Source organism: Acinonyx jubatus, chromosome A1 (genome assembly GCF_027475565.1).
Source record: "Acinonyx jubatus isolate Ajub_Pintada_27869175 chromosome A1, VMU_Ajub_asm_v1.0, whole genome shotgun sequence".
Lineage (NCBI taxonomy): Eukaryota > Metazoa > Chordata > Mammalia > Carnivora > Felidae > Acinonyx > Acinonyx jubatus.
The window spans coordinates 142,645,222-142,671,833 of NC_069380.1; the positions used below are offsets into that span (position 1 = coordinate 142,645,222).

A 26,612-nucleotide genomic window follows, 5' to 3' on the forward strand; every position below is an offset into this window, starting at 1 on the left:
TACAAAATCAGAGTACAGAAATCTGTTGCATTTGTATACACCAATAATGAAGCAACAGAAAGAGAAATTAGGAAAACAGTCCCATTTACAGTAGCACCAAAAATAATAAGATACATAGTAATAAATGTAACCTGTACTCCGAAACTATAAAGCTCTGATGAAATGTCCATTGACCAATGAACGGATAAAGATATGGTGTGTGTATATACATTTATATATACACACATATACACAATGGAATATTACTCAGCCATAAAAGGAATGTGAAATCCTGACATTTGCAATGACATGGATGGAGCTAGAGAGTATTATGCTAAGTGAAATAAGTCAGAGAAAGACAAATACTTTGTGATTTCACTCATATGTGAAATTTAAGAAACAAATGAGCATAGGGATAAAAAGAGAGATACTCAGTAAACCAAGAAACAGACTCTTAAATATAGAGAACAAACTGATGGTCGCCAGAGGGGAGGTGGGGTTGGGTGGGTGGGTGAAACAGATGATGGAGATTAAGGAGTACACTTGTGATGAACACCAGGTATTGTGTGTAAGTGTTGAGTCACTGAATTGTGTACTTGAAGTACACTGGTAGTACACTGTATATTGACTAGCTGGAGTTTAAATAAAAACTTAAAAAAAAAAAAAGATGAGCTATAGGAATATTACACAATGGAATATTACTCAGCCATAAAAAAGTATGAGATCTTGCCATTTGCAACAGCATCGGTGGACCTAGAGGATTTTATGCTATGTGAAATAAGTCAGACTGAGAAAAATAAAATGAATAAACAAAAAAGCATAATCAGACATGTAAATACAGAGAACAAACTGATGGTTGCCAGAAGGAAGGAGGTGGAGAGATGGGCAAAATGGATAAAGGGGAGTGGGAGGTACATGCTTTCTGTTACTGAATGAATAAATCATGAGAATAAAAGGCGCTGTACAGGGAATATAGTCAATGATACTGTAATGACATTGTAAGGTCGCTTGTGGGAGCATACTTTTGTTGTGGGAGCAAAAAATAAACACTGATGAAATTGAAGATGACACAAAAGAAATGGAAAGACATTCCGTGCTCCAATATTTGGAAGAACAAATATTACTGATACTGCCCAAAGCAATCTACAGCTTTAATGCTATCCCTATCAAAATACCAACAACTTTTTTCACAAAACTAGAACAAGTAATCCTAAAATTTGTATGGAATCTCAAAAGACACCAAATAGCTAAAGCAGCCTTGAAAAAGAAAAAGCTAGAGGCATCACATTTCCAGACTTCAAGTTATATTACAAAAGGGTAGTAATTAAAGCAGTGTGGTACTGGCACAAAAATAGACATGTAGATCAATAGAATAGAAAATTCAGAAGTAACCCATAATTTGGTCAATTAATGTTTGACACAACAGGAAAGAATATCCAATGGGAAAAAGACAATCTCTTCAACAAATGGTGTTGGTTAAACTGGACACTGATGTGCAAAAGAATGAATCTGTACCACTTTCTTACACCATACATGAAAATAAATTCAAAATTGATTAGAGACCTAAATGTGAGACCTGAAACCATAAAAATCCTAGCTACACAGGCAGTAACTTCTCTGACATCGGCTGTAACAGCTTCTTTCTAAATATGTCTCCTAAGGCCAGGGAGATCAAAGCAAAAATAAACAATTGGGACCATATCAAAATAAAAGCTTCTGTACGGTGAAGGAAACAATCAACAAAAGTAAAAGGCAGCCAACAGAATGGGAGAAGATATTTGCAAATGACATACTGATAAAGGGTTAGTATCCAAAATATGTAAAGAACTTATACAGCTCAACACCCAAAAAACAAATAATCCAATTCAAAAATGGGCAAAAGACATGAACAGACATTTCTCCAAAGAAGACATCCAGATGGCCAACAGACAAATGAAAAGATGGTCGTCATCACTTATCACAACTGAAAACTACAGTAAGATATCACCACACACCTGTCAGAATGGATAAAATCAACAACATAAGAAACAAAAGGTGTTGGTGAGGATGTGGAGAAAAAGAAACCCTCTTGCACTGTTGGTAGCAATGCAAACTACTATAGCTAGTGTGGGAAAACAGTATGGAGGTTCCTCAAAAAGTTAAAAATAGAATTACCTTATAATCCAGCAATCACACTACTGGGTATTTACCCAAAGAGTACAGGAACACTAATTCAAAGGGATACATGCACCCTTACATTTATAGCAGCATTATTTATAATAGTCCAGATATGGAAGCAGCCCAACTGTCTGTCAATTGATGAATGGATAAAGAGACTGTGGTATAGGGGCTCCTAGGTGGCTCAGTCGGTTAAATGTCCTACTCTTGATTGCAGTTCAGGTCATGATCTTGAGGTTCAAGAGATAAGACCCATGTCAGGCTAGCCTGCTTGGAAGTCCATCTCTGCCCCTCCCCCCTCAAAATAAATAAACATTAAAAATAAAGATGTGAGATATATATATATATATATATATGTATGTATATATATATACACACACACATATACATATATATATATATACACACACATATACATATATATAGTGGAATATTATTCAGCTGTAAAAAAAGGAATGAAATCTTGCCATTTTGCAATGACATGGATAGAGGTAAAGATTATAATGTAAGTGAAATAAGTGAGAAAGACAAATACCATATGATTTCACTCATGTGAAATTTAAGAAACAAAACAAACGAGGGAAAAAATAGTTGAGAGAGACAAATAAAGAAACTCTTAACTATAGAGAACAAACTGATAGTTACCAGATGGAAGGTGGGTAGGGGGATGGGTTAAATAAGTGATGGGGTTTAAGGAGTGCACTTGTCATCATGAACACCATGTGATGTATTGTTGAATCATTATATTGTACACCTGAAACTAATAGTCTTTTAAATATACTGGCATTAAAACAAAAAATTAATGATAAATAAATGAGAAATTTTCCACACTTAGGGAAATCATTTACCTTCAAAATATGTCTAAAAATAGTTATATTTATAATTGCTAATAAACTTTCTATAGTGTTTTACCTTTTGTTAAATTCATTCACATACATTAGACCCTTTGTCCCTTGTAAAAACTTTATGAAATTGATCAGGGGATACTGTGTTTTTTACCTTCTTACTAATGGGAGGCTATATATACTGCTGTCTTTACGTAATGCCACCACAGCTTGCATTACCTTGTATAAATGATGATTCTGAGAAGAGAGTAGCGTGTTAGTAAATGACAGCTAGTATTTAAACCAGGGTCCTTGACTGGGTTTTTAGTGGGTACACTTTCGGACATTACCATTTTTGATGTAGTAGTTACTACCATTGCATTTTTTTTTTTTGGTTATCCCTACATAAGTCATCTTTATTTTCCACCCCGATGTAAATCCTTGCCAATGTAATAATTTTTTGTAGGATAATTTTTATGTGCCCACATTTTAGTTGTGACCAATTTTTCATTAGTCTTTACTTTTTTTAGTCCTTTCCCCCACAAAGTTTTACTGGAACGATACATGCTGCTTCTGAGAATACTTGCAGTGCCCAAGAGGACTTATGTAACTGTTCCATATGCTTCAGCTAAACTTGAAAACAAAGAACAAACCAGAATTGGGAAATACTAATCCCCAGGAAAAAATGCCCGAGTTGGTTATGGGGTCAGTAGAGTCTGTTGTACCATTACTTGGTACACTTGTGTTGTGGTTTTGCTGGCAGTGGCAGAGGTTGTCCTGATACATTACTCCCCCGTTATCCGCCGTCAGCAGCAGGCCAGAAGCAGATCATCCTTCTGACGTTTCGTCAGTTGTATAGCCTAGCACTATGTCACAATGCTTCATTTTATCACGTGGGCATTATATCATCTCACACCATGACAAGAAAGGTGAGTGGAGTCCGATGTATTTTGACAGAGAGACCATATTCATATAACTTTTATTACAGTATATTAAAAATGTCTTATTTTATTGTGCATCTCTTATTGTGCCTAATTTATCAATTAAACTTTATCATAGGTATGTACATAGGAAAGACAGTACATATGAGATTAGGTACTTACTATCTGTGATTTCAGATACCAGTGGGGATCTTGGAACATATCTCTTGTAGATAAGGGGGGAACTACTGTAGTTGAAAATTTTATGGTTGACATTTTGAGGTTAGAGTGGATGTCAAACCATTTGTTATGTTGTATCATTGGTCCAGTGCCTGACAATCAGAGCATATTACTACCCTTCATCAAGCAACAGATCTCCAAGCACCTTGCCTTCACTGCTTGAAAGGATTCACTGACAGTTGTTAAGGATTTTTGTTTTTCTCGAGAAAAAATAGGGACAAAGCTGAGAAAATTGTTACTTGCTAATTAAAAGAGCTGAGTCAAGGGGCGCCTGGGTGTCTCCATCTATTGAGTGTCTGACTCTTGATTTTGGCTAAGCTCATGATCTCAAGTTTGAGTCCCACATGCATCAGGCTCTGCACTAACAGTGGGGAGACTGCTTGGGATTCTCTCCCTCTCTCTGCCCCCCCCAAGTACATAGATAGACTTAAAAAAAATATATATATTAATATATCATATATAATATCATATATATTAATATATTATATCATATATATGTGTATATATATATATATATATATAAATGAGCTGAGTCAAAGAATTCATGGCATCAAGACAGAAGCATCTTTCCATGCTACTGTGATTTCTATTCTTTGCTTCCTCTCTTTAAACTTTGATGTTTGCATTTCATGAGGTTTGTGTATTTACAAAAGTTTAAAAAACTCTGATAAAAGTCAGAGTCTAATTCTGTTTTTAAATTGAGATATAATTAACGTAGCATTGTATTACTTTCAGGTTTATCACATTATAAATGGCTTGATATGTGTATATATTGAGAAGTGATCACCACAATAATTCTAACTAACATCCATCACCACTTGTAGTTACAAAGTTGTCTTCTTCTTATGATGAGAACTTTTAAGATCTACTCTTTTGGCCACTTTCAAACATACGATACAGTATTATTAACTATAGTTACCGTGTTATACATTACATCTCCAGGACTTAATTTATTTTATAATTGGAAGTTTGTACCTTTTGATCATCTCCACTCATTTCATCCACCTGCCTTCCATGCACCACCTCTGGCAACCACAGATCTATTTTTTGTATCTATGGATTTGCCTTTTTAAAAAAATTTCACATAAAATTATATGGTATCGAATCAAATTCATTTTAAAAGTAACCAAGAATGACTTTTGTTTTAGAGTTTCAAACTAGACTTTAGTGAAGGAACTTATGACTCACTCAGAGGTTGTTCGTTGTTGCTGTTTTAATGTTTGCACAAGAGCGTGCCCAAAGATTGATTTGAAAAGTGAGAATTAGAAATGACTTGGTAACAGACCAACTTTAGTAAGCCTAAATGCTTCAAACCAATTTTTTATAGATTAGTTAGCTGGCTCTTGGAACACACCATCAAACACATGTCTGTTCTTTATCATTAGATTACTCTAAATAAACTTCTGCTGTATGCACCAAATGGTGAGTGATATCCTGGGTACAGACTGTGCCAATTATGTAAAATTCATAAAATGGTTAGGAACACTGTTTGGATGTTGTGGAAGTGGTGAGCCTAGGCCATATGGCTGTGTGGAAAGTGCCATGGAATAGTCACAAATAGGTATTTTCATATTGATATTAGGGGATACCAAGTGGGCCGGCCCTGAAACAAAATAAACATTTCTTTTGATAGTAAAATTTCAAATCCAAATCTTAGATAATGGTGCTAGTCTTAGAAACCCATATTAACTGTGCTTAAGACCTGTTTTGTAAGAAAATGATACATAACTGCTAAGGTTGGTGAATACATTTAAAGGATTATAGCACTTAGTAAATGTTAGAGGAGAGTGTTTCCAGAATTTTGTAGGCGAGAATGGTTTCTTGGCCAGACTGGTATAAGCCTACAGCCACCTTTCAGTATGGAACTTAGGCTGGAGTTCTTACAGTCTCATGATGACCTGTTTCCACAGTTATGATGTGTTCTAAAGCTCTTCCACAGGGAAATTTGCTGCTGGAAATGGGATTGAACATGAGTGACTCCAGGAGCAACTACTTCACTCTTATCCTCAGCTTTCTGGCAGTTCTACTGAGGTGTTTTGTTTAAGAACCTGGAGAACTGGGGTGCCTGGGTGGCTCAGTCAGTTAAGCATTGGACTTTGGCCCCAGGTCAATGATCTTGTGGTTTGTGAGTTTGAGCCCCGCGTCTGGCCCTGTGCTGACAGCTCAGAGCCTGGAGCCTGCTTTGTATTCTATGTCTCCCTCTCTCTTTGCCCCTCCCCTGCTCGCATTCTGTCTGTATTTCTTTCTTAAAAATAAACATTAAAAAAAATAATAAAAAAGAAACTGGAGAACAACCTGCCTTGGGCACTTAAAACTTGATTGCAAAGTACTTTTGGTTGTCAATTTGCTTCTGTTGCTGATTTACACTTTATATCTAAGGATGAAAAATCAATCCCTTCTAGTCTCTTCAACTTACAAAAGTTAGAAGAGATTATTATTCAAAAATTGTATTGAAAATGTTTACTTTTAGTTCTTCACTTTTGTTAGAATGTATCTATTTAATAATTAACTATAATAGAATTGGCCAGAATACGTCTAGGCTCCACATTACAAGAATCCAGCTTCCTATGTGTATCTTTCCCATCATACAGTGGCCTATCTGAGGAAGAGATGCTTTATGATACACTTTGGATTCAGTTGTTATTCACTTAGGCCTAACTTCTTATTTTTTTGCATAATTTGCCTCATTCCTTTTAGTTTAAAATTCTTTCCAAATATGTTGTGTGCATTAATTCATTTTATGCATATTACCTATTATGTATACTTATAATTAACCCTAAATCATCCTCTCATCTCAAGATACTTATTTCCATCACATATTTTATTTCATTTTCTTAAACTTTCTGACCTGATTCACCCTAGACTAGTTGCCCTGTATACTAGTTGTATAGCTATAGTTCATTTCCCTTGAATTGAATCTTCTGTTCAGTCTTTCTGTATTCCATGTCTTCCTCTTGGTTTATTGCTTTCTTCTGATGGAGTACATTCTCTAGAAGCATCCTGGAGAAAAGGTATTGGAAATACAGTTGACCCCTGAACAATGAGGGAATTAAGGGCATCAATCCCTGTACAGTTGAAAATCCATGTGTAACTTTTGACCCCCCCCCAGCACTTAACTACTAATAGCCTACTTTTGATCTGAAGCTTTAATGACATTTGATTAACACTATGTTTTGTATATGTACATTATATACTGTATTATTACATTGAGGTAAGCTAGAGATGTGAAGAAAATCATAATGTTAAGAAAATTTCTTTTAAGAGAGAAAACACATTTACAGTACTATAGTATTTATCCAAAAGAATTTGTGTAGAAGTAGACCTATACGTTTCCAACCTGTGTTGTTAACAGTAAATGTTTTAAGATATTGATGTCTGGAAATGACCTTTTTTTCTACTCACATTTGATTGGTAGTTTTACTGGGTATAAAATTCCAGGCTATACATTACTTGGTGTGATTTTTTTTTCTCCCCTTCTAAAAATTTTCTTTTTTTCCCAAGTGTTATAAAATTTCATGTTGATTTTCCATGATTTAGTTCTATTTTCAACCATTGTATTGAGCCCTTCAATCTGGCAACCAAGTTCTGGGAAATTGTCCTGAATTATTTTTTGGTTCTTTCTTTTTTGCAACTATTTTATTTTAATTGATTGAATTCCATTCTTGGAATGTTCCTTTAAGAAAAAAAATAGTATCCTGTTCTTGTTTCATGTTTGCATTATTCTCTGATTAATTGAGTGTATTGGTTGTTTTTTTTTTTTTAAGACATTTTCTTCTATTTATTTATGCTGTGTATATCTATGTAAGTAGAAGAAATGAATGTCTTAAAAAATTTATTTGTTGATTTATTGTTTGGTTTTTTTCATTTCACATTAGAATTTTTTATCTGATGTCTGATCATTTTTAAAGAGTGGAGGGCTAAAATGCTGATAGGAAGTGCTCTGTAGTTGAATATGGTTTGCAAAATATGAGGTGAACTGTACAATATACTAGCTGATCCATTTATGGGGAGAACTCCTGCTTTAGTATCTTCAGAGTTTTCATCTTGGGCTCATGAGATTCTCCAGGGTCTTTTGTAGCCTTCTAAATGGCTAACAGTGTTCTGGGAGCTAGAAGGGGACAACTGGGAATCTCAGCATTCAGTTTGCAACTGTTTTCTTAATCCCTTGCTTTTGGTGGTACTGTCATCCTTCCCTGTGCTTGAAGATGGCTCAAATATCCTATGTTTTCCCTTCTCGAGAGGATAAAACTAGTCTTTTGTCGGGTAGGAGAATGGTCGTTGCTCAGTGGTGTGGAGACGAATAGAGTATTGAGGGATAATTGCTTCTTAATTCATTTTCAAACAGTCATTTTCAACCCACCCCCGGCTTCCTCTTCCAAAGATAATTTGTGCCACCAGTTCCTCAGAATTTTAGGATTCTTGGTGTAACTTAAGTTAGGTCCTAGCTTACCTCACATCTACCTTAAGATTCTAGTATCATGAGTCTTCTAAATCAGTGACCACTTGTCCATTTACTTTATAGCTTCTAAGTTGTTGCTGGTGTCTTTTCTTCTAGTTATTTTTGAGGTTTCATGTCTTTTTAAACAACCTTTGACTGTGGTTTCAAGATAGAGTGAAATGAGATACACATGTTCATCTTATTCTCTTTATCAGAAGCTCCAAAAGTAAAAATTATTCATGTTCATGTTAAAAAATTGTCAGTGTGTACAGGAGTATAAGATAAAGTGTAAAAACTTTTCCTCTACTTTCCCCTGCATACACACTACCCAAGGGTAACTAAAGTAAGTTAACAAGTGTACCCTCCAGAAATTTTTTTGTTTATATTTTTATTTATATAGAATAATGCATGTAGTATAATCAAAAGTGAAATTTTACTGTATAAATACATATGTGGTATATAGTATAAACATATACAATGTTTGTTTAATATGTTGAAATTAGGGAGTTCCATATTGATGTGTACATTAATATGTACAGATGTCTTAATTTTTTAACTGTTTAACAGTATTATATTGTATGAGTTTTTCCTAATAAAATACTCATTTGTTAGATACTTGTTTCTTATTCATCTTTTTAATATTATTACCAACAGTGCTACTATAAATATTCAGAGCCACATATCTTTTTCACTTCTTGTTATAGTTTTAGTTTAATTGTTAAAAGTGGAATTTAGTCAAACAATCCTCCTCAAAGAGGATATGCCTCTGCTAATGGTATATCAAAGTGTCTTTCTTTATATCCTGTGTGACTCATCTCTTATCAGCCTTTTAAATCTTTGGCATTCTGATAAGTGACAAATGCTATCTTGTCATTTTAATTTGCTTGTTCTAATTATATGTGAGGTTAATCAAGTGCTTATTGGACATTCCTTTTTTATGAGCTGCATATTCAGTTCATTTAGCCATTATTCTTTGGATTATTCCTTTTCCAGGTCGATTTGTAAGAGCTTATTATTCTAGGGATAGTTTTGCCCTTTATCATATGTCTTGCAGATATTTCCCCAGGATTGTCCTTTATATTTTTGACATTGTTTACTGTATTTTTGCTATATGGTCAATATATTTTAAAATGAGAAAATATTGAGCAAATATTGGCTTTACTATCCCTGACCTACATTGTTTCCTTGAGAGCTTTAAAATCTTATAAAGTATTTAAACTATTGATTTAACATTTGGAAGGTATCAGCAGTATTTTATTTCAATTAACTAGTTTATAGAGTAAATTAAAATTTTCTTATATTCTAACTTTAAAAAGACTATTAATTAAAAGACCACTAATTAAACATCATGTTCATATATCTTGTATTATTTAGCTAAAAAATATTTCTATTTTCAGTGTTCTACACAAGAGTTCTTCTTGATTGTCAAAACCCTGTATCACCTGAAGTCAGAATTTCAAGCATTAATACCTGCTGTTAATTCCCACGTTCGGTCAGACTTGCTCCAGACATTTATTTCAGAAATTCCTGAACTCCTCAGTCCAGTGGAGCGTTTCTTAAAGCTACTTAATGAACAAGCTGCCAAGTAAGTAGTAGATTCGTAGATTATTGTCACTGCTGGAAATAAAGAACTCATGTATTTGCCCTTTGGTGAATGGATTCCTAAGCTTCCCTAGCAGTAATGGTAGGAATTGCCTGTGAAATTAGAAATGTGATTGGATGCTAAAGGCTGTCAATTACAGCTGGAAGTAACCCTCTGCCATCTAAAACTTAGTTCATTATTTAGGACAATACAGTACTTCTCTAGGTATTGGATGATGAAAAGATAAAAGTCCAGGCAGAGCAACTGGTAGCATTTATTAATTTAAAATTGGGTGGCAGATGGCATCTTACACTCATTTGCTAGATATCCAGTGTTCTGCCTTATATTTAGAAATTACAGAAGCAAAGTTATCCTTTAAGAGATAGTCATTTCACAGTTCATCCCACAAAGAACTCTGTATAAAGGGGGGGAAAAGACAGTATTTTCATTTGTGCTTATTTTCTGAATAGGCAAACAACAAAAAATTTCATTTTATCTCTCACACCATGGAAATCATGAACTTGCAAAATGAAAATGTCTTTAGGATAATTTTGTCTATCTTCAAAGAAATTAAGAAACCTACCTGTAAATACTTAGTGGCAGAACTGGGATTAGAGCCTCGTTTCCTGGCTCCCAACCCTTTGGTCTTTTATCATGCTGTGAAAAATAATTGATGATCGGTATAAGTAGTATGCTTCAATATATATATTTGCTTTTTTTTTTTTCCATTTTTTAGAAGTGGGGATAAAACAGAATTATTCAAAGATCTTTCTGACTTCCCTTTAATAAAAAAGAGGAAGGATGAAATTCAAGAAGTTACTCACAGGATCCAAATACATTTGCAAGATATACGAAAAATACTAAAAAATCCTTCTGCACAGTATGTGACAGTATCAGGACAGGAGGTAATGTCAGACATAATTTTATTTTGCATTAGTTTATCTCAGGTAGAAAAGCTACTTTAAAATGTGAACAAGAATCCGAGGACAGGATGAAAGTTTGTTTTGTTTAGTTTTCATATTTTTTCTTTTGTTCCTTGGAAATAAGATGTAATGCCTTGTTTTGATAAGAATGATTTTAGTAACAGTATTTTGTGTTTATTTACTTTAGTCCCCTGGTGAAATCGTGCAACGTAATGTTACATGTATTTTAATATTATTTCCTGAAATGTATTATAGAAAACCATGATTATTGTAAATAGTAATTTAGAGGATTCATTTACCCTAAATCCGGGAGAGAGAAGTTAGTCTTTGATGTCTGGCCAGCAGATAATGAAATGATATGAAGAGAACCACCTGTGTTGATTGGATCATAGTGATTAAAAGGCAGGGTTTCCTTCTGATGTTAGTATAGCTGCTAAAAAACAAAAAGAAAAAAAAAGAAACAAAACTATAGTGAAAACCTACAGTTAGTGAGTCTTCCATAAGATTATGTAAGTGCCGTTTAGAATGTATTTTGGTGTTTTTTTTTTTGGCATGTGTACCACTGTTTAAAGTTTGGTATTATAAATATCTGAGTGAGAACCAGGAAGAAGTATGCCTTTTAAATGTAGTTGTATCCTTCGGTCTTATTCTGAGTCTTAAGGCATGCTACTTCTATATCTTATGTTTAATACATATAAAGATTCTAACTGAGGGAATTTGAGAAATCCTACTTTGTTAAGATAGCAAATTAGGAAATGTGTGAATAATTTCCAGAGCATGAACATTTTATTCAGAATTTTTAAAAACAGGTATTTTTCTAGTAGGGAAGACCTTAATTTCAAATAAAATTTTTAAATATTTGCATTCCTTTACATATTTAGTGAGAAGAATGTTGATTTGTATGATCATTTGAAATAAGAAATCCTACAGTAAATTATAATCTTTACTGAAACATTTATTAATCTTGTGCCATTTAATAGACCATTGATTAAGTTGGCCTGTCTTTTGGACTAAAATCTTTTGGACTCAGGCAGACATTTTGCAGTATATTCCACATAGAACTCCATATAACAGAAAAATAATTTGACAATCTTTATACTTGGTTGCCCTCCCATAACCAAATATTTAATTGCATCACTTGGTTTCACTATGCAATCAAGACCTTGCAAAGTAACATATGACCTTACCACCACTATTCTGAGCTATTGTTGAAAATGAGATGATCAAAACTGTTTAATAACATTAATAAAAGATAGGTAGTAGAAAAGTGGTGACCTGGTGTTACAGTGGGGAAAAGCTGTGTGTGTAAGTGCCCCTTCCCCCACTTACATGCTCTGTGACCACAGCAGAATCACCTGTGTCAGGAGACTACTTTAAAAACCAGTTGAATTAAAATACATGAAAAGTGCTTTTTAATTCTAAAGCACTATGTAAATGTTCTTCATATACTGCTACTACTAATATAGTTACCATTTATCAAGCACTTGTTCAGAATGGTGCTAAATGCTGTACATGTATTATTTAACCCTTATAATAACACAAAAAGGGGCTATTGTCATTTTGCAGCAAAGAAAACTGAGGTTTGGAGTAGTTAGGTAAGTTACCCGAGTCAGAAGCCCAGTCCTGCCTGACTCCAGTCTTTCTACCATGTCCTTATTTCACTTTACTCACAAATATTAACATTTTATTTTATAAAACCCAGACATCTTAGAGCTCATAATACACAAACTAAAATAAAGTTTAAGTCTTGGGAGGACAGTCCTGTATCCAGTTGGCAGTTTTACAGTGAAAATGGGGAAAACTGATCAGGAATTCATAAGCAATAGTAGACTAGTATGTTTTGTTTTGTTTTGTTTTGTTTTTTATATCAGTGTGGTAATGAAGTTTAAGAAAAAGTACAGTATGGAGGTGAAGTAATTGGATTACAAATAATTAGGGAGATACAAATTATCTTATTCTTTACTTAACCTTCAGTTTAAGGTGATGAGTTTGAGGCAAGAAATTTCTTAGTTATTAACTGTGGGATGGATTCTTAATGGTTTTTAAAAAAAGTACAGAATTTTAATAGTACGTCAGTACAGAATCACTTTTATAACATTTTTTGAGAATTAGTGATTCTATTCAAACACCAAATGAATTCTAGATTTTCAGCATTGTTATCAAATTCTGTTTTAAAAACTTACAATTATTCAGAAATACTTAAAGTACAGAGAACCGACTCTGTCAAATATGATTACCTCTGAGAAATGAAAGAGGATAGCAGGAAAGTCCTTAATTTATATATGCTCTTCTTTTATACTCTTCTCTTCTAAAATTTTATTCTGTACATATAACGTGTGTAACAATTTTTAAAAAACCTGTTTTAGCAGCCCCATGTAGTACATGGATTTTGTTATTATTGGTAAAAATAAGTAGATTGTCAAGCCAGTATTAACTTTTGAGAACATTCATTTTTCACCTCTGTTTCCGGTTTTTATGTACTTATTAGAATACTATAAGCCTTACTGACTATGCACATTATTATCTCTGACTCTGATAGTATTTGTAAGAAAATAATGAAAGCAGAAACTTAGTTCACTGCTTCTATGATAGTCTTTCTCCTATTTTAGTTACACAGAGAATCATCTTTTTTTTTAATGTTTATTTATTTGAAAGAGACAGAGAGACCAGAGACAGAGACAGAGAGTGTACGCATGTGCGAGTAGGCGAGGGGCAGAGAGAGAGGGAGAGAGAATCCCAAGCAGGCAGGGTTTGATCCCACAACCATGAGATCATGACCTGAACCAAAATCAAGAGTCAGATAACTGACTGAGCCACCCAGGTGCCCCTAGAGAATTATCTTTTAATCTTGAATCAAATATGGAATGGATATGGGGTGATATTTAGATTTGGAGTAGTACTGGTAAGAATTATTCCTAGGGGAAAGGGAAGAAATATTAGGCAGAAATCTTTAGGAAAAAACATTAGTTCACAACATGCAGCATATCCAGATTCTGCTTGGTATGTTTAAGATATGAAAAGCATTCTCCATTAAATCTTACTTCTAAATAAAAAAAAAAAATTTGAAGGTTCTTGAGAAGAAAGAAAAGGGGGATAGTAGGAATGGGTTAAGTGTGGTATTGAAGAAAACAGAGAGCAGTTTCTGGAGTGAATTAAGCAAACTTAGCCATGATGCCAGCCCAGTGATATGACAGACTGTAGTTGAGTAATGGTATCTGACATTTAAGCAACAAAGAATTGGATCCTAGGAGTATGAGAGAAAGTGCTAGAACAAATCATGGCACACTTTGCATCACCACCTAAGAAACAGGGACTGTAGAGCAGGGAAAGTGGCTGTGAGAATACTCTAAGCTTTCTGAAATATTTGTTAATTTCCAATTTTAGTTGGTTTCCATTTTTGTAGCAATAAAATTCTTAAAAGGCCTGTCTGCTCATTCTTAGAATATTTGTAGAAGGAAACAGAGAGAAACTTTCCTATTCCTTAGGTAGTATAGAAGAGAACAAAAACCTGCTAGTCTGTTTTTGGAGAAACCCCAGCTGAGAAGAAGAGGACATATAGGACCAGCACCAACTTGAGGAAGTAATCCCAGGGGTGTAACAAGCAGAAGGTCTATGTGGGCTTTTCCAACTCTCACCCTGTTTTCCATCCAGTATTGGCTCTGCATTTGGCTTCTTTGAGGATATGTAGTCCTTAGAGTAGACCCTTGATACTTACAGATTGAACCATATGGTGCACACTATTCCCAGCATGCTTCAAAGGGCCATGACTAGTAGCAAGGCACAGATACGAATCCGGTGCCCCATGTTGCCCTGTTATGGCAAATTGCTTAAGTAAGCCAGCCTCCCTGGCTGCCCAGTGAGACAGTTTTAACTAATTTTCAAAATTTCTGCCTTCCTTTCCTTAGTAACTCCAGTCGAGCTCTGTGTTAGTTATTACAGTTCTAGATGTATTCTTCCCAAGTATTAGTGAGCCACTGTGGTCCTGCATTTTGCAGTTTACTGCAGGCATAGCTCTTCCCAGAATTATTTTATAAAAGGATCAATATACCTTCTTGTTGGGCATTTAACAATAATACTTAGGCAGTTTTTATAGCATAATCTTAAAGCGCTTTTATCTTTCTTGTCAATGATATTTATTTTGTGGGTTTTTTCCTCAGTTACTTTTTGTAGCCGAAGGCTAGTTTTTAGACTCTTCACTCTTAATTGTTTAACTGGGTGTAGCAGGTTTGAAATTGTATTGTCTCCATATAAGAAGGCCTCATTAGTTGCGAAATTTTTTCTCAGAATGAAAATTCTTAAAATTAACCAATAATTTCTATATTATTTTTTTAAGCAGAATCTTTTTTTTAATGTTTATTTACTTATTTTGAGAGAGAGAGTGTGCACGAGCAAGGGAGAGAGAGAGGAAAGGAGAGAGAGAATCCCAAGCAGGCTGTACGCTGTCAGCACAGAGCCTGATGTGGGGCTTGAACTCATGAACCGTGAGAGCATGACCTGAGCTGAAACCAAGAGTTGGACACTAAACTGACTGAACCACCCAGGCACTCCAATAATTTCTATGTTTCTATGAAATATAATTTCTATGAAAAACTACACAGAAAAATAAACTCAAAAGATAGGCCAACACTACTAATAATATGCATATTGTGAACACCTAAAATGTTATAAAACTGGTATACGTAAAGAAGTTCCTGCCGCCATCTCAAAATTAGTGGTAGCCACATAGCTTCTGGGTTCCCTCCTGTACAAAATAAATGTTTGTGTGTTTATTCACTTAAATAAAACATTGAATTTCATTGCAATAATACGGGAGAGTAAGCAGGAGGAAGAGATGACCTACAACTAATGCTAAAAATGAAAGGCATGATAGTAGAAGTTGATTTCACTTGCTTCCTGGCCGATTTCAGAAAAGCTTGCTTGCAGAACGCAGTTGGCTTAATAAAGATATGGTTCATATAAGTGAAAACTTAAAGAAAACACCCTTGGGATAAAATATCTTCTGATAGCTGAAGAAATCTGTGCTTTTTCATGAGGATACTTTTAGATATTGGGCTCTTTGTGTAACAGCCGTGACAATAAATCCTCTTCTGTTCGGAATAAGGGATGGACCATATCTCAAACTGGTATAGCACTTCATAATTGATATTTTAAAATTGTATGTACTTAGAAATTCAATCGTATTACTGAGTAATAGAATTCTTAAGTAAGTGGGTACTAATAAATGAAAGAGACTGTTAAAGAAAAATCACCATTTGTAGTATGCACATGATAATGTTATAAACATTAAGTTGTGAAGTTATATGCTTATTACAAACTTTTGTTGAATACAAGTTGTACTTTATTGCAAGTATTACAACCCTAATTATTAATATTTGGTTGTATACATGAACATATATTTGGACATACATGAACTTCCCTTTTAACAGTATTGGATTTATTTTGAATGTTTAGAATAGTATTTACTAAACTGATAGAAGTTTTGAGGAAGCTTTAAAAATATAATGGTTAATCATTTAAATATGTAATTTTTCTTTATATTTCTTTTAGTTTATGATTGAAATAAAGAATTCTGCTGTATCTTGTATACCAACTGATTGGGTTAAGGTTGGAAGGTAGGTTTAAAAATACATTTGTTTCTTAACGTGAATTATAATGACACATTATGAGCATGTACACCTGTATGTTTTTGGAATGATAATAACCGTATTCATGACATTAAATGTGATTCTTCCCCTTTGGTTTTCTTATGGAACTTTTAACCAAAGATATAATTATTTTAAACTCTTTCTATCATTGATTTTAAAATATTTTTTCCAAAGAGTATCTTATTTGTATATATTTGTTTTCTTGTTTTATTATTGTTTTATTCTTACACCTTAGAGTACACTTTAAACACATGAAAAAATGTTGGAGGGTCTTCAGTTATAAAATTAATTTGGTTGCTTGAATTTTCTGATGAATGCCATACCTGAAATTTCATTTTCTGCTTCACTGAGCTCTCTCTGCATTTCTTTATTGTTGATGCTTTCCATGCCACATAATTATAATAGTTGTTTACATCTTCTTTTTTGTAAGTTGTATCATGAATTGATGAAAACAAATTTAATCAAAAACAAAATTAGAAAACCACATTGAGACTGCCTTTTCTCCTTGGTTAGGCATTAATTCCCAAGAGGGGACTCATTTAAAGAAGTGGTGTTAGAGAAGTATATACTCCTGTGAATCGTATTCTTTGTGAAATATTTATTACTACTGTTATTAATATGTTTTCATGAACTTTAGATGAAAATGTTAGATTTGCCTGAGTAAGCAGAAGAGAGCCTAGTAGCTGGTGATTGTATGAAGGAACTATGTTAAGGATGGGAGAAAATTTTGACATGTATGAACGATTATTATAATTTTAACTTTAATTCAAAAAGAAAATGAGTATCTATTGCCACTATCAAAGAATCCTGAAGGTACAATCATGGGTTTCTTTAGCTTGTTTTTCTTACATGTTACTAGAAGCCATAATTGAAATTTGAGTATTTTGTTTTTAGGGGATGTTTTCTCTCCTTGCAAGTATTCTTTCGTTTTCTGTCCTATACTATAGCTAATGAATCAAAATATGCTTTATGAAGAGAAGTTATTTAAAATTGTGCATCTAATTATCTAAGAAACTGAAATGTTTCACTGAATGAATTTTGTCGGAAGAGAAAGCTATGACAAATGGGTTTGCATAGAAGTCTAGATGATAATTCAGAAGCAATAAGGAAGGCATAAATCAGTGTCAGCATCTTGTGAACATTCAATGATGTAAATTGAAAGAATAAATAAGATAGTTTGGGGGAAGCTCATTGTTATATTTTATATGTTACTTGGCCATCAGAACCTTGACAGGGAATAGGTTAGATTATCAGTCAGGTTTTGCATGTGAAAGTCTCACCCCTGTTCCAATAATGCCAAATTAAACATACTTGTGACAGGAGTAGGGGAGCAAACAAAGAACAGAGTGCAGTCTGTCGTCACCTGCCTGTCACTTAACTCCAACCTTCTCTTCTCAAAGGTTCAAACATAATAATAACATCAACAGTGGTAATAATCACCACATCCACAAAACAATGCTTAACATTGGGTGCTAATGTCATGGGACATTGGCACCTTGCTAAGCACTATCTTATCCTGTTAACAGTACCTATGACATAGATACTGTCATTATCCCCATTTTATAGATGAAGAAAGTGATGTTGAGAGAAGATCAGTTACATTTGCACAAAGTCACACAGCAAGTAAGTGGCAGGCAGAGTTAGAGCCTTGGGCCAGACTTTTTGACTGGGGACCTGTGGCAGGCCCTCTTCTGCTCTGCAGTTTCTTGATGAAGAAGCAGAGATTATACACAAGCTCAGACGAGGAGCATGTGGTATTTCTTCCCTTCTGGAGCCGCTGTGAATCTACAGTTAGATAACGAAGCATTCTTCTTTGATTGCCTCCTGAATTAATGCATTGCTATTCTTTGTAATTCTTTATAGTTTTCTTTTTTTCACTGAAATACTGTAGTCATACAGAAAAGTATAAAACTTAAAGAATATTATGACCGTCATCAGTGTATTCAGCTTTGTCAGGACTTATTTGCTTCTGATCTTTTTTTTAATAAGCAAGCATTTTCATTTAGTGTAACTTAAAGAAAAAAGCTTTCTGCTTATGAAATGGAAACTCTAAACTCTGAACTTGTCATATGGGTATAATTTAAAATGCATTTTAGAGCTTCCTGAACAAAGTCCTATGAACTCCAAGTACTTTATTTACAACAGAGATCTTTGGAATCAATAGAATTCAGGACCATAATTAAAGAATGTTCTCTGTTTACAGCTATTTACTTTCAAGGTTCATCAGAGAATAATAAATAACTACTTTAATTTTCTGAAGTGAAGGTATTAGTGGTTTCTTAGTAACCTTGATTTCCTATTTATGTTTCTTCCCCTCTTCTAGCACAAAAGCTGTGAGCCGCTTTCACTCTCCTTTTATTGTAGAAAATTACAGACGTCTGAATCAGCTCCGGGAGCAGCTAGTCCTTGACTGCAGTGCTGAATGGCTTGATTTTCTCGAGTGAGTTTACAATGAAAAATATACTCTGACTTTTTGCTATGAGAAATAGACCGGAAAATCTTTCTATCAAAAAGAAAAGTAGAGATTACTGCTTGTGACCTGCCATAAAATAGTTGAGTACATGTGTTCTCTCATTTTATTTTTAGTCCATTGAAATGTAAGCTCATCTTAGTCTGTAATGAGAGACCTAATATAGTTTATTGTTACTGTACCTACATTTAGTTGCTAAGGATGCTTGGTAGAGTCACGTTTTGAAATTCCACTTTGGACATCATTTACTTATAAAAAAGGCCTAATATTTTCAGAGTTGGACAAATATGGGTTAGTTGTTCTGTTTTTATTATCTCCATTTAATTTTTTTTTCTTATTTTACATCCTATGTATTTCCTAACTTTTTATTTTAAAGAATTTTAAACATGGGAAAGTTGAAATGAACGCTGACACTCTCTTCACTTACATTTATCAAGTGTTAACATTTTGCCACATTTTTTTTATATCTCTCATAGACTTTTTTTTCTGAACCATTTGAAAGTACATTTTAGACATTATAACACTTCACCCCTCCCCCTAAATCTTAATTAAGCATACATCTAAAACTAAGGACTTTATACTATATAATCTTAACACCATTATCACATCTAAAAAATTGATATTAATTTAAGGAATATTGAGTTTCTTTAATTCTGCCCCCCTCCCCGATTTTTAAATGAAAGCTCAAATCAACTTTCACATGTTGCATTTTGTTACTATGTTTCTTTTCTAGTTGAATCTAGAATAATCTCCCACATTTTTTTGTTTTTTATGAGATTTTCTTTTGAAGAGCCCTTGCCATTGCCTCAAAGAATGTTTCATAGCTGGATTTATTCATAGCTGTGTGTTCATACGGACAGGGTTAAGTCTGGGGTGTGCTGGTAAATAAATGGTAAACAGCCAGCTCTCTGGAAGAATAGTAGTGTTTGTGGTGCTTGTTGATTTCTGTAGTGTAAACACTCCTACCTGGGCTGATTTCAAGCTGCTGCTGGATTGGAGTTGGGAAAAGAGATGTACAATTGACCTTCATGAGTCCACAGCCATGAACCGCTCATCCAAGCACTTTATTATTCTTCAGATGATATCTTTGAGTGAGATATTATCACCCCCTATTTACAAATGAATTAATTGAGATACAGAAATAAGGAGTAAGTTGCCTACATTGGTTGGAGCCGAGATTCAACTCAGGGTATCTAGTGGTAGGTTGTGCCCTTTACCATCAGGTTGTAGAGGCTGCCTATGGTAAATACGTAGGCGTCACTCTGAACAGAAATCTCTCTGGTAGTCTTTCTCTTTAAAACCTTAAACAGTAAGTATTCAGCGAGGTTCTCCAGGAGCTAAGTAACCAGTCTGGCGAGTGAAAAAAAAAGATTCTGTGTGACAGTTTTTAAAAGGTAGCTGTTTGCCCAGAGGAGTCTTGGATTATAGCATCAGAAAGACATTCCACTTTACTTGTCCTGAATCTCCTGAGGTTATCTTGACTCCTAGTTGTGGACCCAGGGATAGAAACTTAGTGGTGTATTCATTTCCTTTTCCACTTCACTTTCAATTTTCCATTTTAAGGGTTTTCAGGACCTTTGAGTCTCTAGTTCTCCTGTTTTGCCCTTAGAAGTATCACTGAGACATGAAAATTAGATTCCTTTCAGGCTTCAGGGACCACATTCTAGGATCCTGCAGTTTGGTGAGTTGATACATATTCACTCTATTCACAGTATACACAATTTTACACATATGGTTTATGTTCTCATTGCTAATATTCTAGACTAAAGGAAGTTCAAATCTCCCAGTGCAAACACTTTGGCTTTATTCTTGATTCTGTCTTCCTTTTTGTCCCTTTATCTGTTATCCTGTTTGTCTTTTTTGCCTTTGAAATGTCTCTTTGATTTGTCCCTTCTGTTGTTCCCTTGTAGCACCCCACCATTTCTGCATACCATTCTTACTGTTTCAGCCCTCTGCCTGGGCCCTTCTACCAAATTAACCCAGGAGAATTTTACTTTCATCATACCACCACTTTGAGAATTGCTATGAGTAAGCTGACATTAAATACAATATCACAAAGGATATGATATTCATGTTGCATTGCTAAGTGCAGAAAGGATGCAAAAACAGTAATGTGTAAATTCATATACACACATGGCATGCAAACCTTTTATCTTTAAAGATTAAATATATGTATGCCATTATTATATTATCAATATGCTTATTGGCCATTTATGTATCTTCTTTGAAGAAATGTATTTATATATATCCTCGAGTATTAACTGATTATTTCTGGATGGTGAGGTTACTGGAGATTTTAATTTACTTTGCAAAGACATGATATCAAAAGTATCTTTAATGTACTTACATTACTTTCAAAATAAGAAAAATACATTATATTTTTATCAAAAAAAATATTGGCTCAACTTTAGCTACAGCTTTTGCAACTAGAGCCCCCACTTGAGAACAATATTGTTAAGCACAGTACTTATTAAGGTGCCAGATGGTGTGAATATGATGTCATTTTAAAAAAATGATTAACCTCAATGAACTTGACGTCAGGGGATTGAATACCAGCTATACACGTGTATGTCTCTTATTGAGATACCGTTATGCATTAGTCATACTAGTTTGGATCAAAATATTGCAAGAAATCAAGGCTGAAAGAAAGTTCTTTCAAAAGTAAATGGAAACTTCTCTCAAAAAATGTGTCTCTTCTTCTGTATTCTAGAAGATGGGCTGTGGATGTTGAATAATCTTGATTACAGATTTTTAAAAAATTAAGTTATAATGCCTCCTGTACAGTAGTTAAATATTTTAGAAATAAATTTGTAAATAAAAAATAAGAGAACTTTCTTTTTGTTAACTTCAGATGTCATTGGGCAACATCTGATGGTAAACTGTCATAACAGCTTTAGAACCCAAGTGTCTTAATCTTTTTCCTGTGGACCTAGCAATATCTTTTGACCAGAGATTAATGTCTTCATTCTTAAATTTGTTGGTGGCTTAGTGATAAAGTTTCATGTTATGTTGTAATCCCAGTCTATCAGATTGTTACTTGAGTTGCCCGTTTTTTAGCTTGTCATTTTTCTAGGTATGGGTAATCTCTTTGAAATTTGGGGAAGTGTAGCAAATGGACAAAGATCAAGAAGTCAAACAAGACTTTGTAAGAGTTATAATGGTGATATTAAAGGTTTATGATGGTTTTTTATTTTATTCACATGTCTTACTTATGTAATTGACATGAGAAAGAACATAATAGGCTACATCAAAATAATTCCCTTATCTCTCTCTGCCTTTTCTTTTTTCTTTTTCTTTCTTTTTTTTTTTTTTTTTAACTGAAATGGTATCCCCTGAGAGCTGTGTCACTCATTTCAATTCCATATACTAGAATATCATCAAGGACAGTTACCCTCAACCGAAGTCTCCTAGATAAGTAGCAAATTAAATTAGGGTCTTGCTGGCCTGGACAAGACCTGAGAAGGAGGGAGTGAGAGTATGAAAAAAATGACTGATGTTTAAAGCTGAAGGTACTTTGATATTCACATCGAGGGAGATAAGAGCAGGAATATCAAATGTAGCTGCTCTCTGGCAAAACAGAGTACCAGGATAGGAAGACCAAATGGGTCAGTGATGAGAACAGGGACAGAATAGGACACAGCCCAAGAGGTAAACCAGTGGTTAGATCTAAATTGAAGTTACACCGGGAATAACAAGGCATGATCACTGAGCAGTCACTCAGGAATGTAAGGTCTGTGTACCATGTGCCATCTTCAAAACTGAGTCATTTTGTTTGTTTATTTATTTATTTTGAGAAAGACATAGTGTGAGTGGGGGAGGGGCAGAGAGAGACGGGGAGAGAATCCCAAGGAGGCTCTGCACTGCCAGCACAGAGCCTGATGTGGGGCTCAAACTCATGACTGTGACATGATGACCTGACCTGAAACCAGAAGTCAGATGCTTAACCAACTGAGCCACCCAGGACCCTCCAAACTGAGTCATTTTTAAGGTGACAACAGAACATTATCTATCTGATGCCAGGGTCCAATCTCCTTTTTGCTTGGGATTTCTTAACACTGTTAGTGGAATTCTTGCTTGTTTTAATGAACATTAATTCAGTGAGAAATAGGTAAATTATATTTGTTATACTATGTTCAGACAAAGAGGTATAAAATATACTGTAAATATACTTTTCAGTTCATAAAGTTAACACAAAAGTAAAACTGGATACTTACAATGTTGCCTCTATTTGGAAAAGTCATGTATATACAATACCTTTATATAATATTACTGGAAAAATCATATTACAGATTCTAAAAACTCAATATAGTGATAATATAGGAATAACTGATTACTTAGTAGCTTAATCGGGATATCCTTTTCAAGCTAGGAAGTACTCTAAAACTTTTGGATTTAAGAAGTAAACAGATTAAATCTCAAAGTTTCTGAAACACATTGTACAACAGAGAAATCTTTTTTAAGGGAAGCATTCAGCATAATACTCTCATTTTGGGGGGAATCTTCTTTGAAAGGTCATAAAGTATACCTGTGATATGATATAATGGAATAATTTAAGTAAAAAAAAAAAAAAAAGAAAACACTTGCATACATTCCTATATTTTTTTTAAAATTTTTTTTTTCAACGTTTATTTATTTATTTGGGACAGAGAGAGACAGAGCATGAACGGGGGAGGGGCAGAGAGAGGGAGACACAGAATCGGAAACAGGCTCCAGGCTCTGAGCCATCAGCCCAGAGCCCGACGCGGGGCTCGAACTCACGGACTGCGAGATCGTGACCTGACTGAAGTCGGACGCCCAACCGACTGCGCCACCCAGGCGCCCCTCCTATATATTTTTAAATACATCTTTCAATAACAGTTTTCTAAGCTTTTAATCACCAGCTATTTATTTTTTTTTAATTTTTTTTTTTTAACGTTTATTTATTTTTGAGACAGAGAGAGACAGAGCATGAACGGGGGAGGGTCATAGAGAGAGGGAGACACAGAATCGGAAACAGGCTCCAGGCTCCGAGCCATCAGCCCAGAACCTGACGCGGGGCTCGAACTCACGGACCTCGAGATCGTGACCTGGCTGAAGTCGGACGCTTAACCGACTGCGCCACCCAGGCGCCCCATTAATCACCAGCTATTTAGTTAGCCAAAGATTTGAGACAATGATTGTTATCTTTTTAAAAATAAATCTAAAATTTAATTTATATATGCATTTTTAATCATATAACTGAAGATCACTGAAAAAAAAGTACTTTTCTTGCTTGCCTTTAACAAAATTTATTATAATGGCTACTGTATACCAAAGTTAGGGGCGGTATGTTAGGGCTTGATAATGATAAGCAAATCAGACAAACGTGGACTCTACCATCAAGAAGCTTCCAATTCAGCGTGAGAAAAAGATATTGAAACTGTTAATCCTAGTTTGTATGATGCTATCAAGGAGAAGCACAAAGGGAGGCTGACCCATCTGGGTAGTTCATGTTATTTAAGTTGAATGAAAATGATCACATTTGTGTTAATTACATCTAAGTTGACTTATCATGGTCAAATGAAATGTGTAATATGGTGTTAATAGTACACATCTTTTTATAGAAGTTATTTTAAATACATTAGTTCTATCCAAATGAAACAAAAGAAGCCTCAGTAATCAAATTATTATATCAAACTGAAAAGTATTTCAGTGTAATTTCCATGTTTCTTAGGTATCCCTGGTTATTTTGTTTATGCTCATCTTAACTAATAAAGTGATTACTTACTGTACAGCTTTTATAGCTCTAAGAAATCAGTGTCCTCACCTTTTTGTTGTTGCTTCTGTAGGGATTTTAGTGAACATTATCACTCCTTGTGTAAAGCAGTACATCACCTAGCAACTGTTGACTGCATTTTCTCCCTGGCCAAGGTCGCTAAGCAAGGAAATTACTGCAGGTAATGTATTTTTTAACACTCCCCCACCCCCTTTCAGTGCTTTAGATTAGATGGCATTATTCCACTAATTTTAGCATTTTTATTATAAAATATTAAAGTATGCAAATATTTTGCACCCTTTGTAAAGCTGAATGTCAACACATATAGCTTGATTTGAAATTAACACATTCCTTTCTTGCTTGCTCTGTCATTTAGTACAGTGAAAGCAGATGTGACTCCAGAAGTGATTGTTATATATTTCAGTTTTTAAGTTTATGTGGGTGACATTTAAAAATAATTTTTTTTAATGTTTATTCATTTTTGAGAGAAAGAGGCAGAGTGTGAGTGGGGGAGGGGCAGATAGAGAGGAGGACACAGAATCCAAAGCAGGCTTCAGGCTCCAGGCTGTCTGCACAGAGCCCGACATGGGGCTCGAACCCACGAATCTGCGAGATCATGACCTGAGCCGAAGTCAGCTGCTTAACCAACTGAGCCACCCAGGCGCTCTGGTGACATTTTTTAAAAAGCATAATCTTTTCATTTGTTAGCTTTGACTTAAACACTTTGTAATATGTTTCACTTCATGATTATAAATACCATCTAAATCAGATATGGCTGGGACTCATTGTATGATCCATTTTGAGGAAGTGTTCTCTATTGCTCTCAAATTGTTCTTCCTTAAATTTAAAACCTTAAGCTTGAGGCAAATCTTTGGCCCAGTGCTGTGCCCTCCAGGCCCACTGGGTGAGGATCCTACCTTCCAGACCCACTGGGGCAGCATTTCTGTTCCTGTAGTTTTGCTGGCAAAGATTGGGCCCCCAGAGCTCCAGGTCATGTTGCCCCTTTGGTGGCCTTATGCCTGGGCCCCACCCCTGAAGTGTTTCTTTGTGATATTCCCATGTCTGCTGGTGCTCTGTGCCTGGCTCCCTCCTGTGGCTCCCCCAGGCTAGAATTTTGTGCTGGTGGCTCTCTGGGTCTGGAGACCATTGCCATATTGGGGGCTCTCTGGGCTATTTATTTCATAAAAGCATAGCCCACTCATGAGGGCTCTTATGAACCAATCGCCTTCCAAAGGCCTCACCTCCTAATACCATCACATTAGTTTTCATATGAATTTTGGGGAGGACACAAACATTCAGTTTGTAGCACAAAGCCTATTTTTCCATATACTTAAGGAAATTTAAGGGAATATTTACCTCACTGGCTATGGTGAGGAATAAAAAGAAAACATAGATGTCTTACTGCCTGTCAGTGCTTGTGACATACAGAATTCATTGTGTTTGAGTAGATATGTTTTGCTGTTCATACATCTTTCATATCTTGGTTTCTCTTTAGTTTGAGCCAAATAGCTTTTTTTTGAACATTTTTCAATGTTCTTTATACCTAGCATAATACCCATAGTGGATGTTAAAAAATTGGTTGTTGTAAAGTATTTATTTATTTATTTATTTATTTATTTATTTATTTATTTAGGGGAGGAGAATTGCAGGAATTGGCTATGCCAGTTTTAGATTAAAAACGTACTTTGCTATTTCATTTC

The 26,612-nt window shown here is 34.7% G+C and overlaps 1 protein-coding gene across 5 annotated transcripts in view; it reads left to right on the forward strand.

The window, feature by feature from the left end:
- Positions 1-26,612, forward strand: part of MSH3 (mutS homolog 3) — a 187,786-nt gene that overhangs the window by 97,739 nt on the left and 63,435 nt on the right. For all 5 annotated transcript variants that reach the window (XM_053224371.1, XM_053224369.1, XM_027039130.2 and 2 more), the window contains exons 14-18: positions 9,956-10,143; positions 10,877-11,045; positions 16,611-16,675; positions 19,032-19,148; positions 24,986-25,093. In XM_053224371.1, the coding sequence (XP_053080346.1) occupies positions 9,956-10,143; positions 10,877-11,045; positions 16,611-16,675; positions 19,032-19,148; positions 24,986-25,093 (647 nt within the window). The remainder of the gene's footprint in view (positions 1-9,955; positions 10,144-10,876; positions 11,046-16,610; positions 16,676-19,031; positions 19,149-24,985; positions 25,094-26,612) is intronic.